This window comes from Mustela nivalis (assembly GCF_964662115.1).
Source record: "Mustela nivalis genome assembly, chromosome: 6".
NCBI classification, from domain to species: Eukaryota; Metazoa; Chordata; class Mammalia; order Carnivora; family Mustelidae; genus Mustela; species Mustela nivalis.
In genome coordinates, this window is record NC_139025.1 from 128,264,535 (window position 1) to 128,277,835 (window position 13,301).

General features: G+C 40.7%; 1 protein-coding gene across 2 annotated transcripts in view; it reads right to left on the bottom strand.

Moving 5' to 3' along the window:
* Positions 1 to 13,284, bottom strand: part of ASB7 (ankyrin repeat and SOCS box containing 7) — a 52,599-nt gene extending 39,315 nt beyond the window's left edge. Inside the window, exons 1-4 of one of the 2 annotated variants that reach the window (XM_082736307.1) lie at positions 12,641 to 13,132; positions 12,381 to 12,475; positions 4,825 to 4,946; positions 2,335 to 2,596 (exon numbers count right to left, since the gene is read on the bottom strand). In XM_082736307.1, the coding sequence (XP_082592433.1) occupies positions 2,335 to 2,545 (211 nt within the window). In that variant the 5' untranslated portion in view covers positions 2,546 to 2,596; positions 4,825 to 4,946; positions 12,381 to 12,475; positions 12,641 to 13,132. Of the gene's footprint in view, positions 1 to 2,334; positions 2,597 to 4,824; positions 4,947 to 12,380; positions 12,476 to 12,640 lie in introns of both variants that reach the window. The other variant, XM_082736306.1, reaches the window with a different exon arrangement.
* Between the last annotated feature and the right edge of the window lie 17 nt (positions 13,285 to 13,301).

Genomic DNA, 13,301 nt, shown 5'->3' on the forward strand with positions numbered 1-13,301 from the left:
AAATACCTTTCATTCGGTTTTTAACCACATATATGGACATACCATGTTCTCAACAAATGAAATTTCCTGCCACTCTCAAGAAAAAGAGAATGGTTTAAATAAATGATAATATGCCCATACTAATAATACTAGTAAAATATTGTATTTAGCAGCTAAAAAACAAACGAACAAAAGAACAACAACAACAACAACAAAAAACCCCACAGAGTAAATCTACATGTATTACAAAACAGGCACAGGGTTTTTCGGGGGTAATGAAAATGTTATAAAATAACTTAAGATGATGGAGGGCCAACTCTATAAATATACTAAAAGCCACTGAACTGTATGCACATTTTAAATGGGTGAATTGTAAGGCATAGGAATTCTACCTCAATAAAAGCTACTAAAAAATATATACACACACACGTGTGCACACCCCACCTCCAGCCACACAGAGGGAAGGGTGGGTGAGGAAACTTGGTTCAGTAAACTAAGGCTCCCAGGCCAAATTTGACCCACCAATGGGTTTTATAAAGTTTTATGGGGACACAGCTACACGCCTTCATTTCCAAGCTGTCTATGGCTGCTTTCATGTTATAAGGGCAGAGTTGAGTAATTATGACAGAAACAGCTGGGTTTGCAAAGCCTAAAATATTTACTATCTGGCCTTTTACAGAAAATGTTTGCCAACACCTGATATTAAAAACAAAGACCAAAACAAAACAAAACAAAAAAACCTAAGTTACATAGCTGAGTGAAAAACAACTGTAGGAAAACAGGGTCAGTATGATATCCTTTATGTTCTAAAATCACACGCAACATAACATGACATATTTTCAATGAGTACATGTAATAGTGTCAGGAAACGATCCCCAACTCATATCTATGGTTACTTCTGAAAGGGGACAGGCAGAAAGAATTGGGAGTTGGGGGAAAGGGTCTTTGGCTTTATTTGTAATTTATCTGAAAATTGTTTTATTTAAGGAGACAATATCACCTGAGTAACTTTTTTTTTTTAAATTTTTTAAAAGCAAGGCTGGTAGCAGCAGAAAGTAACAGGACTAGGTTGGATTAAGACAGCGAACTCTGATCTTGGTAAGCACTGCCAGAATTTTAAGTGTTCTGATCCTACACCTACCTTTCAGTTTTTTCCCAACCTTTCTCCTGTTCCCTTCCCTTTGGAAGTGAGCTTTCCGAGGTTCATGGTGAAACGAGGTAAGGGCAAGAGGAACAGGAGGGCGAGAGGGCAGTACAAAGGAGGTAGACTGTAAATGGCTGGGCCTTGCCCACAGTCCACTGTTCTAGGGATCTAGTCCCTAGCAGGGGCCCCTGGGATGTGTGAAGACTCAGTCTCGGGCCTAGCAGTGCCCTGTTAGGGCTCCCGCTCACAGCCCTCATATTCCCAGCTTGACATGATTCACAAGGCCCTCACCAGAGCCCTGGGGCTTCTAGAGATTTCTGTACTTCAAGGAGTTTCCAAGTTTGCCTAGTCTTGTAACACAGTACACCTTAAAAATGAAACTAACTGATTGTGTCAGGGGGCAATTCAGGCCCCAGAAGGGCACGTGTGGAACGTGAGTCCCAATAACACTGCTCATGCTATCATTACAAAGATCAAATGGGTACAAATGATAAAAGACATCTCTGGAAAAGAAAGTAAGCAGAAATTCCACTGGGAAAAAAAGTCAACTAGTTTAGGGCAGTTACTACAGTTACTATTAATTATGGAAATTGTGAACTATGGGAATGGACAGTTTTTTGAAGCAAAAGCATAAAATGCCAGAGGTGGTTTCCAACTCTGCGTATTTAAACAAAATGAGACCTCAGCTAACCTGTCTTCTAACCTAGACTATGTACAATTCTGGAAAAGATAAGAGCTCTAAAACAGCAAAAAAAGAAAGCATCCAAAGGTTTTTTTAAAGGAAGTAAATTCAGAAGACAGGATACTACTAAGGCCATGATATTTAATTTAAAGGGACCTCTGATAGGTCTCTGCACAAGCAATTACCAAACGGGAAACTTGTGTAACTCTCCAATCGTGGGTCCCACAGCCACTTCTGCTTCTGAAACAGCGTAACCAGATAACACGAAGGGTTGCCGGGAAAACCTGACTGCATTTAAACTACAGGGATGGGGGGAAAAAGCACAATGACCAGGCTGCTCTCTCAAACAATCTGATTTTGAAAAGACTCCGCATAATTGCAACGAATCTTCACGAAGAAGAGGATAAGAAGTTGGGTGCTAATGAAAGAGAAGCAGTAAATGTTATTATATACACGGGCACGTATATTTTAAACTAAATAGAATTTAGGTTTCTCCTTGGCAAAAAAGGTTTGCTTCCGGTAAACTCACCTCCATGTTCTAGAAAGACTCGAACACATCTTTCCTTCCCTCGTGCTGCAGAGAAATGAAGCAGGGTCCAGCCATTAGCATCCCGGCCATTGGGAGAATAGCCTTGTTCTAGCATCTTCCGGACTGTGTGAACATCCCCAGCGGCCACTGCAGCCTGGATCTGCAATTCTTCCTGGAGCTCAGGGTTCCTTCGACAGTGGTGGTGTAACATCCTAGCTGAGTCCGCTTTTTACAAAGGATTCATTAGGTCACAGGGAACAGCCTTTGAGGGGAAGCAGAATTCATGAACGTTAGAATACGTGCTCCTCGTGCTGTGTCTGTTAAACAGCACAGGATTTTCCATTGTTAAATTACCTAAATCCTAGTAATGTCAGTCTACCCTACTACAACTAATTAACATGCACCTATTATGACCAAATTTCTGTAAGAATATTAAAGATTTCAAACAAAAAGCCAGGCATAAAGGTCTGGATTGCTGAAACAGGACAGGTCTTCTCTAGTCTTTTGAAAACTCAAAGTAAAGATCCCATGAGCACAGCAGCATTATTTCAGGTAGAATGGAAGATGATGTTGGTCAGCCAGAAAATGGGAGACAACAGAGGAACTGGATTTGTTTGATTTCCCTAAGGCACAGAGTTATAAACCACTCAAGGATTCTATCACAGATCCGTGAGTGAATATGGGGTGTCAAGGGGACAATTCATAGATAAGGACGACTACAGACCTTCAAGTATGAGAAGCAGTTAAAAAAAAAAAAAAAAAAAAAAGTAAAAACTCTAGGTGGGTCCCCTAAAGTATTAACAATATTTTATTTTTAGCCCCAAAGGGTGAAAGGTTTGGGGAGGGAGGGGAAAAGGCAGTGGGTGGGGCAAATGAAAGTAAAATGCAGAGACAACATGTATTTTTTCCTTTTACTTCTTTTTCTCTTTCTGTCCTCCCTACTCCGTTATTTGATGCACGATTAACCATCCCTCTTTTTCTGCCAGGTGTCTTTTCCACTTTTCTAATTTCAGGTTTCCAGAAGTTTGCCTCTATAAGAGTGCAGGGTACCAAGATTACACAAAATACTTAAACAGTGTAAGAACTGAAACAAGCTGTTGATTCACCAATGTGAAAAAAAAATCATTTTAAAGAAAAAGGAGTGTACTGAATTTCTGCACTCCCTAATAGGTCACAAAGGAGGTATGCACTCAGACTCAATATAAAATGAGATCTCCTTCCTGTGAAGAAGGAAAGTCCAAATTGAACTGGTGAAAAGTGGTATCTTACACATGTGTGTGCAAAAACTTTTGCAGTACACTTTTAAGCTTTACAGAAGCTTATGAAAGCTTTAACTAACTTGCTGCTAAGAAGCCATTCCATCTAGGCTAATTTTAAGGAATAGATTAGACTCATCTCCTAATTAGTAGGCTTTCATTTCTAAAAATAAAAAGTTATGTGATAAAGTCCTTTAAAGACATTTTGGTCTCCTATGTAGGTTAGACATCTTGGGATAATCTTGTTACCAATAATAATTTATCTTGTAAAATTCCTTGTTATAGATTGTACCAAGGTAAACTTAAGCCTGACCTAGGTCAAATCATCATAGCTTAAGAGTTAAATCAAATACCCTATGTTGTTTTATTCATTGAAAATGGTTATTTTAAACTCTTACATATTACTATTAAGTAACATAAAGGGAGAAATTTCCTGATAATTTGTTTTCTTAATAAACATGATTTCCCCCTTATCTCTTTACTTGATTACTTTTTCTTTTTTTTTTTTTTTTTTTAAAGATTTTATTTATTTATTTGAAAGACGGAGATCACAAGTAGGCAGAGAGGCAGGCAGAGAGAGAGAGAGAGGGAAGCAGGCTTCCTGCGGAGCAGGGAGCCCGATGCGGGGCTCGATCCCAGGACCCTGAGATCATGACCCGAGCCAAAGGCAGCAGCCCAAACCACTGAGCCACCCAGGCGCCCCTGATTACTTTTTCAATCAGTACTATAAAATTAAGTCTCTTAGAAATTTTAAAACTGAGAATCCTTTTGGAATAGGTTTCTGCTTATTTTTAGAGTTATAAGAGATGTCAAAGACCATTGGAAGAAATTAATTAAAATTACTACTACTGGGGTGCCTGGGTGACTCAGTGGGTTAAAGCCTCTGCCTTCGGCTCAGGTCATGATCCCAGCATCCTGGGATCAAGCCCCCCATCGGGCTCTCTGCTCAGCAGGGAGCCTGCTTCCTCCTTTCTCTGTCTGTCAAATAAATAAAACTCTATAAAAAAAATTTTTTTTAAACTACTACTACTATGTGCTCAAAACAAGCAGCTTCAGATTATTATTTTTTTAATGAGACAATTATCTTGGCACTTAAATGAGGTCTATTATGCAAGATCCAATCAGTATCAAAGCAAACCTGGGTTTTCTTTCATCAAGTGTTGTGTTTATATGTTAGCTGATTTGAAGGAAAAGCTGGGACTGCACAGATGACTGATGACCCTCAGTCACTTACCTTATGGAAGAATGTCCCTTCTCCGGATACGTGGATTGCCTAATAACCATTGTGCACATACAGCATCATGGGGAGGAGGCTCAGAGTGTGTCCAGCTTGCAGCGTGAATGAGCTTTCTTAACCTAAAGACAAATACCAATTATGGAAGATTCCTAAAAATAATAAGAATCAGAGCTGCTGCACAATCTACCTTTGGACAAGCTTGAATTTTAGCATTTTATAACAAACTTTCAGAGCAGAGAAAGAACTCAGATAAGTTCTTAGAGAAAAATACCATGGTATCTATGTTAATCTCCAAATTGATGGAGAATATGGTTTATGTTCAGGAATTTTTTTTCCCCCTAAAAGGACAGTTTTTGAAAAAGAATAAAGATAAAAAAAAAAAATCCCACATTTGGAATTTGGATACAGACGCAGGTTCTTTTTGTTGTTTGCTCTATTCACAATATATTTTCAGACTTGCTTCATCTCAATTACTTTTTAATGGACACTGTAGGCGCTTGCTCTTTCTAAACAGGACAGAAAAGAAAGCCTGTGTTCATTCAATACAGTAGGTGGCCAGGCCCAAAATGGAATCTATGACAACTAAAAGGAGATTATGTCTTTCAATGCTAGTACTTCATACACCCAAAAAGCATTATGTTAACCATTTTGAAACTGTTATTCCTTTATGCATACATCAAACCAGGTAAAAGATCAACAGCATTTGTCAGCTTCCCCACATGAATTTTGAGAAAATTCTTAACCTGTAAGAAAAAGGCTCCTTCTCCACGTAAATTAAATCCTAGGTCTGTGAATACCACTAAGGTTAAGAGCACATGCTAAGTGACTTCACACACTACACTAGAATCACCCTAGAAATTACTCACTGGGAAAATGGCCACCCCTTTCCCATCGGGTGGGTGTGCTAAGCCCTGTGTCACTTCAGCAGGAAAGGTCGGGCCACCTGGCAACCTGACATGCTTTTGGGAAGATTGGCAATCACAGTGCTGCTGGGTGCACACCAGAAATTTCAACCCATCCAAATCAGGATAGTCTACTTGGATCCTTTCCTTTCTCCCCACCCTTTTTTCCCTTGTCAAACTTCTTCAAGAAAGGACAAAGAGTTGGCCAGGATGCACTTGGAAATAATACCTGACTTAAAACTGCGTATCATTTCTAAAAAAAAAAAAAAATGAATGAGACATGATCGGGACAACCCCTACAAGGCAAGCTGCAAAAAAATGCAGAACTACCCTTGCAGAAATGCCCAATTCCTGGGGGGTAGGGGGAGTGGCACAAGAAAAGAAATACACAAGACGGGCCTGGAGCATCTCACTGTGCCAAAAAGAAATCGATCAAAGAAAAACGGCAGTAATGGGGGTGTGTCACAGGAACACAGGAACCAACAAATAGAGCTCTCGATAGCCAAGATGAACAATTTGAACGAGATAATTCAAATACTACTGGATTCTAACCCAAAGTGTAGAATATCGTTATGCCCATATTGCTATCACTAGTTGAATAAATAAAGGAGGGGACGAAAAACAAAATCTGTGCCTAATTCCAAAGACCTATGTAGATTCTCCCTGCTCAAGGAGGTAGTGCATAACTCCCCTCCCCTTTAGCATGGGCCATGCAGAGCGACTTCCTTCCAATGAGGATAGCAAAGAGAGAGAGGCAAAAAGCATTCTGACGGCGAGAAACCTGAAAAACACTGCTTCAGCGCAGTGATCGAGGTTAACAGCAGCAGTGCCAAGTCATGTTATTAGTATGATATGATGAGAATGACCATTTACCTTGGTGGTCTTTCTCTCCAAAGCCCATAATCTCAGACTAATTGTGAGAAAAACACCAGACAAATTCCAATGGAAGGACATTCTACAAAATACATGACCAGTACTCCTCAAAATGTCAAGGCCATCAAAAGCAAGAAGTCTGAGAAACTTGTCATGGCCAGAAAGAGCCTAAGGAAACAAGATGCCTAAATGTAATGTGATGTCCTGGATGAGATCCTGGAACAGAAAAAAGGTATTAGGTAAAAGCTAAGGAAATGTGAATATGCTATGGATTTTAATTAAAAATACTGCTCACTGTTGGTTCCTTAACTGTGAATATGCAGCTATTAATATAAAATGTTAGCGGAAGGGGCGCCTGGGTGGCTCAGTCGTTAAGTGTCTGCCTTTGGCTCAGGTCGTGATCCCAGAATCCTGGGATGGAGCCCTGCATTGGGCTCCCTGCTTGGCGGGAAGCCTGCTTCTCCCTCTCCCACTTCCCCTGCTCATGTTCTCTCACTGTGTCTCTCTCTGTCAAATAAATAAAATAAGATAAAATAAAAAGATGTTAGTGGAAACAGGGTGTGGAGGAGTTTATGGGAATTCTGTTTTATCTGTGCACGTTTCTCTAGATGTGCAAAACTATGCTAAAATAAAACATCTGTTTAAGATGTGCAAACTGAGGGTCTCCAATGACGAACTTCCAGCATTTTCTACAAATGAACAGGAGATTATTTTCTACATGAGCTATATCTGCATTTCAAAAATCAACACCACTGGATGCATTATTTCCAAGGGTGTTCTTGGTATCTCCTGCCTCCCAAGAGAAGTGGAGATGGCTCTCCATGGTTTCCAGCCTTTAAGAATCCTTGCTCTTACGGTCTCCCATCTATCCATGGCCACTTCCATGAAGGCAGGGGAGTATGTGTGGAGGAGGAGATGCAAGATAGGGGTGGAGAGAATACGAAATGGTATTAATTTATTAATAATATCAAGAAAAGGCTGTGCTAGAAGATGAAGTGACTATTTCTCTCAACAAGAAAGGTGCACATACCACAGTAACTTGTGATAATGCTGTACGGGCTCCTTTAGTCAGACAGGTGAAAGTTCACTGAAAGCCTGAGTTTGGCACACTGTTGGGCCTTGGCCACCGGTGTTACCTCTTGGTAGAACTTTAACAGAAAGTTATCGGGGCACCTGGGTGGCTCAGTTAGTTAAGCGTCTGCCTTCAGCTCAGGTCATGATCCCGGGGTCCTGGGATCGAGCCCCACGACAGGCTCCCTGCCCACTGGGGAGGCTGCATCGCCCTCTCTCTCTGCCCCTCTTCCCGTTTGTGCTCACTCTTTAGCTCTTGCTCTCAAATAAATAAAATCTTAAAAAAAAAAAATTCTGCATCCTTAACATAAATCAAATATACCCAGAAATGTTAAGATCACTTTTCTCTTTTCTGACAATGCTAAGTGCTATAAATAATAACTGTAAGTTTAAACCGAAAAAGCACACTTCACATGCATCAGTCTTTCCTGGAAAAAACCAGACACACATACCATGCACACATAATTCCTGTCAGCTTCATCCCTTAAGTTATGAAGGGCAATGACTTATTACCAAATATCCATTATAACAGTCCAAGGCACCAGACAAGTAATAAATTTTATCATGGTGTTTTGCGAGTTTGCACTTAACAATTTAGCTATCCACATGTGAATAAATTTTTTTAAGACTATAGAACTGAAAAAGGAAATACACAATCCAGTGCTAAAGGGGTCTATTAAAAATCACAGAAGAAGTCCAGAGGTGAGGAGATTGGAAAAAAGTCTATTTCCCCTCCAGGGGAAGTTTGAAAATCTGAGAACTCCTGGAAGTCCCCTATAAAGCAAAACAATATGGCCATGGAGGCAACCTTCTCAAGAAATATATGTGAATGTGAGTTGTTTTAAAGTAAAGACTCAGAATGACTAAAATTTGGAAGGTGCAATCTTAGAAATTCCATTTCAGGTTTCAGCCCAAAAAGAGAAATAAACATACAAAGAAGGAAGACTTCAGAATTACATCCCCAAATGAGCCACTCCCCAGTGTATATCATTTTGGGGAAAGTGTGTTGGGATTGTTTGGGGAATGTGTGTTGATAACAGGATAGTGCGTTGAATAGCATGTGTAAATTTCACAAATCCATCTATTTCAACTCTCCATGATGTCAAAAGAAAATCACACAGGCCTCTGAGCTTTTACACTGTTGACCATACTCGAAACTATAAATTTGGGGATTAGAATGTTACCACTAAATTCCATAAAGATGCCAAGTGAACTGCATTAAGTTGAAACCAAATTTCTTGCTGCACATAATTCAAAGAAGTTTATATTCATAGAACAGAGCGAAGCATAAAATAACCATAAAACAAAATATATTTAAGACCTGTCTGAAACTGTAGACAACTTTCACCAGATCTGCCACATGTCCCCAGTTTCCTTTGGCATACACGATTAGTCACTAATAGCTTTTTGCATATTATTTTCACTAAAAGTCCACACATTTTTGGATTAAGTGATACAAATTAGAACTGTGCTTTCAGATTTCACACCAACTAGAAACAAGATAACAGCTTGCTACTCAAAAAAGGAAATAAGCATTTCTTTGTAGAGCAAACAGAGATACAGGCTGGTATGAAAATAAAATCAGCAACTCCAAGGATAGTGGCTCTGAGGGAAAAAATCCTCCATGGGCTCAGAGGTCCTGGATGGCTGCAGGAACACAAGGTCCAACGTGTGCAACACCACTGAGGTCCATGTTGACCAGAACTATTTGTATGATCAAGAGTCTGGACCCCAAAATAAAGGATAAGTGTTTTTTAGTATCACTCTGCATAGTTAGCATGGTATTTATGCTCTAGAACAAGTAAGGGCATTCCTATTTCCTCCAAGTTGCTGGGCCTCCGGGTGTTGCAAGGATGTATTATAATGCATGATTTATCTACAATTCTCATATGACTGTGCCTGCTTCGGCAGCGCATATACAATTCTCCTATGATCCAGAAGAGAAACCAACCACTTTCACGAATGTGGAAGAGGCAAGAGAGGAAACTGTATAACTCACTTAATCCAGCCTCAACTCAAAGCTTAAATCACTTAAGTATTGTAAAAGAGGAGGTCTTGTCAATATCATCTTAGTAACTCACGGTCTGGCACGATCATCTTAGCAGCCTCACAGTAGTACTGAAGAAGTTTGCAAGAAAGAAGACAATCATTCTCTACTGAGGGAGTGTCTTCAGTTGGGAATGAAATGAAAGGCTATAGGTCAGATATTAGGTATGCTTGTATAAACTTTATCTGACTGAAGACTTTCTAGGAATTGTATGAATTTCTATGTTATCCAAGTTAAATGTGAAGAAAATAGATATTATATGTAGCATAATTTTTTTTTTTAAGATTTTATTTACTTGATGGACAGAGATCACAAGTAGAGAGGCAGGCAGAGAGGGGTCGGAGGGAAGCAGGCTCCCTGCCAAGCAGAGGGCCCGATTGATGTGGGGCTCAATCCCAGGACCCTGGGATCATGACCTGAGCTGAAGGCAGAGGCCTTAACCCAGTGAGCCACCCAGGAGCCCCATATATGTAGCATAATATCAAGCAACTGTGAATGGTATCACTTCAGGTATAAAGACAAAACTATGGCGCCACAGCAACCTCAAAAGGCATCACTGAAGATCTTTAGTTAAAATCAATTTTTCTCTCTATGTGACTATAAATCTATATTTGGTTATCAAATAAATCAGGTTCTTTACCTTTGTTTTTTTCCCCTGTAAATACCCATGTACCTGGCAAGAAAATTAACACAAAGTTAACTAGTGGGCTCAAAAATATAAACTATCTTAACTGTCCATGTTGGCAAATAATTACCCAAATAAAACATTTTAAATGTTCAGCATAACCTAGACCAAACACTTTCAGTCATGCTGGTATCTGGAACTAATGCCAACAGTTTATCTATCTATTATCTATCTATCTATTCCCTAATCCTAGAAAAACTGTTAAAAGCTGAGGCAGAATCAATGAAATATTATTTAAGCAATGAGAATGATCTGGCTGGCAACCAGGAGAAAGCAGTGTCCTTTCTGTACCTTGATGCTTGACTTGCCACAGACCTGTTCTCTTACCATCTCAGGTGATAACATCCCTTGCAAATGAAAACACACTAGAGTTATATCTAAAGTAGAAAAAAATGTTTAAGTGAGAAGGCCTGAATAGAAAATACATAATTCACTTTTCCCTTAATAACAAACTTCATATATGTTAACAAAAAAATATTCCTAAAGTCATCACTAGGCATCTCTCTGGCAATTTGCATATTTAAATAAAGAAAATTGCCTTTCACTTTATAGACTCCTGTCTAGTTTCTACTGAAATGAAGTGGACCCTATTTCAGGCTGCCCTAAATGTTCATCATGGAAGTCACTGCCAGATACTGATTTTCAGTCTCATTCAGTAGCATACACTCTCCCTTTGGTGTCCAGTTCCAGCTCTCAAGAAAACACAAACCCTCAAAGCACTTAAAAGTATCTTTAGCAATGTCTTCGCAAGTAAAGGAATCAGGAAAGGCATTAATTTATTTTTGTAGAAGGCAGAAAGTCCAGTGGAACAGAGTAAATCAAAAATTTCCTAATGTCTACTATTTTAAGTACTTCTTTGCACCTGAAATTCCCTAAACAATCTGAGATATTAAAATAACTCTGAGATTAATCAGTCACTTTATACCCCTGTTATTGGATGGCAGAGAAGTCATTCACTCCACTAATTTCTGAATTAACTCTTAGATAATTTCCCTGATCATATTCCCTCTTTAGGAATTACATGAATGTCCTAAACTTACCTTTAGTGCATTTTCAGAGGCAGCAACAAAATACAGCAGCAGAAATGAAATCACATGAATGAGATGATTAAATTTCAATCTAACAAATTATCTGTAAAGGTTTTGAAATGAAAAATCTTATCTATTAAGAGTGCAAAAATAAAGCCCTAGATCCTATACACACCAAAACATTCCTCTGTTTGCAAACTCTTGAGTGTCAAATGATTAACCTAATAGTGTATAAAGTTTTGTAAGTTCTAGAAAATCAAAGGTGTAACAAATATTATATTTAAAAGTTTCAAAATCCATCCATATCTGTCACACAAAAACACAAAAAAGCCACAAGAGTTAATTATATTCAAGTGCTTCAGAGGCAAATACTACTTTCAAACTATCCACGCTATCCAAGAACACAGATTCACTTTTCACTAGAAAAGTCATATTATTTTCCAAAACTCATAAATTTCAAGCCATTACTGTATCTTCTACCAAACCCTTGTCAGTTAGTTAACTCAAATGATTTTTTGACAGAGGTAGAGGAAAAGTGATAGGAAGACATAAGGGGAAAACAGAAAATTGTGGTTTAATTAAAAAGCAGAGTCATTGAGAATTAACAAGCAATTAACAAGGAATTGAGAATCCCTATGAGAGTAAGATGTGCGGGGGCTACAAAAAGGTCTCAAAGTCTCAGAGCAGGGTAAATGGTACAGTGTACCAAAAGATAATGCAGAAAACGGAAACAACATACAGAGAGAAAGGGGAAAATACATTTCTGAGATAAAGAAGTTATTAATTAAAATCTTAAGGATCAGGCACGGGCAGTGTTTTGTTTTTGTTGGGAAACTGAATGCCAGGAAAGAGTTACATTTCTAGGTAACTACGCTGAAAATAAAGCAATGCTTAATGAGGTAGGGGCCAGGAATAAACAATGGGGGAGGGGAGGTCTGGCTCATTACCTTTAAAGAGGATGCTGGTCAGAGGCTCTCTGCTGCTTCTCTGGTGGGTGGCTTGACCCCTTCCTGCTCTCTCGTCTCCTCTAGCCGGCTCAGACCTGGAAAGCAAAAACCAGTGAGTGGTGCAGTGACCCAGGGGCGAGAAGGAGGGGGCTTCTGAAGAAGGGGTAGCAGAGGAAGAGTGGTTAAGAGCAGACAGGAAGAAGCAGTGATTCTCCCTCTCAGCCAGCCCCCTTCCCTTCGGGGGAGGTAACTGACTTTACCTGTCTCTTCAGCTGCTGCTTCTCTTCCTCCTTTCAGCCTTCTCCACACTCACCAACTTCTCCATTGAACAAACACTCCAGGCAGGGCCGGACACGGGTGTTCCTGATTCTTCTCGGTGCCTCACGGCCCCAACCCGGCGAGCATCCGGACGGTCGAGCAGAACTGGGGCGACGGTACTGACCGCCGGGCAGCCTCGGAGCAGGGGTGCAGGGAGGAAGTCCCGGCTCGAGTGGGGGGGCAGCCCGGGTCTGAGAGCTCGGAGCAGGGGCTGCCACACTCGGGGCCGAAGGCTCCCAACTACGGGGGCACACGGGAGGTCTCGGGGCAGCGAGGTCCCGGGTCATACAGGGTCCTAAGTGCCAGCCGCGGGGGCTACAGGCAGGGGGCTTTCGGGATGCACTTTGCACTGGGCCACCCCCGCCCCCTCCCTCCAGCACTTTGGGGTCACTGGGATGGGACCAAGCCTTCAGCAGCCAATCAGCGGCCGCATCGGAGCCTGAGCTCGGAGCCGTAAACCAGGTCCGGGGTGGGTGGGGGTGGGGGGGTGGGGGCGACTTGGTTGGTTGGTTGCTTCCTTCTCTCCTCCTTACCCCCGGCAGCCCCCACCCCTTGCCTGCCGTAAAGCCGTCTGCGCATTCGCGACAGTTAGAGGAGGCGTGC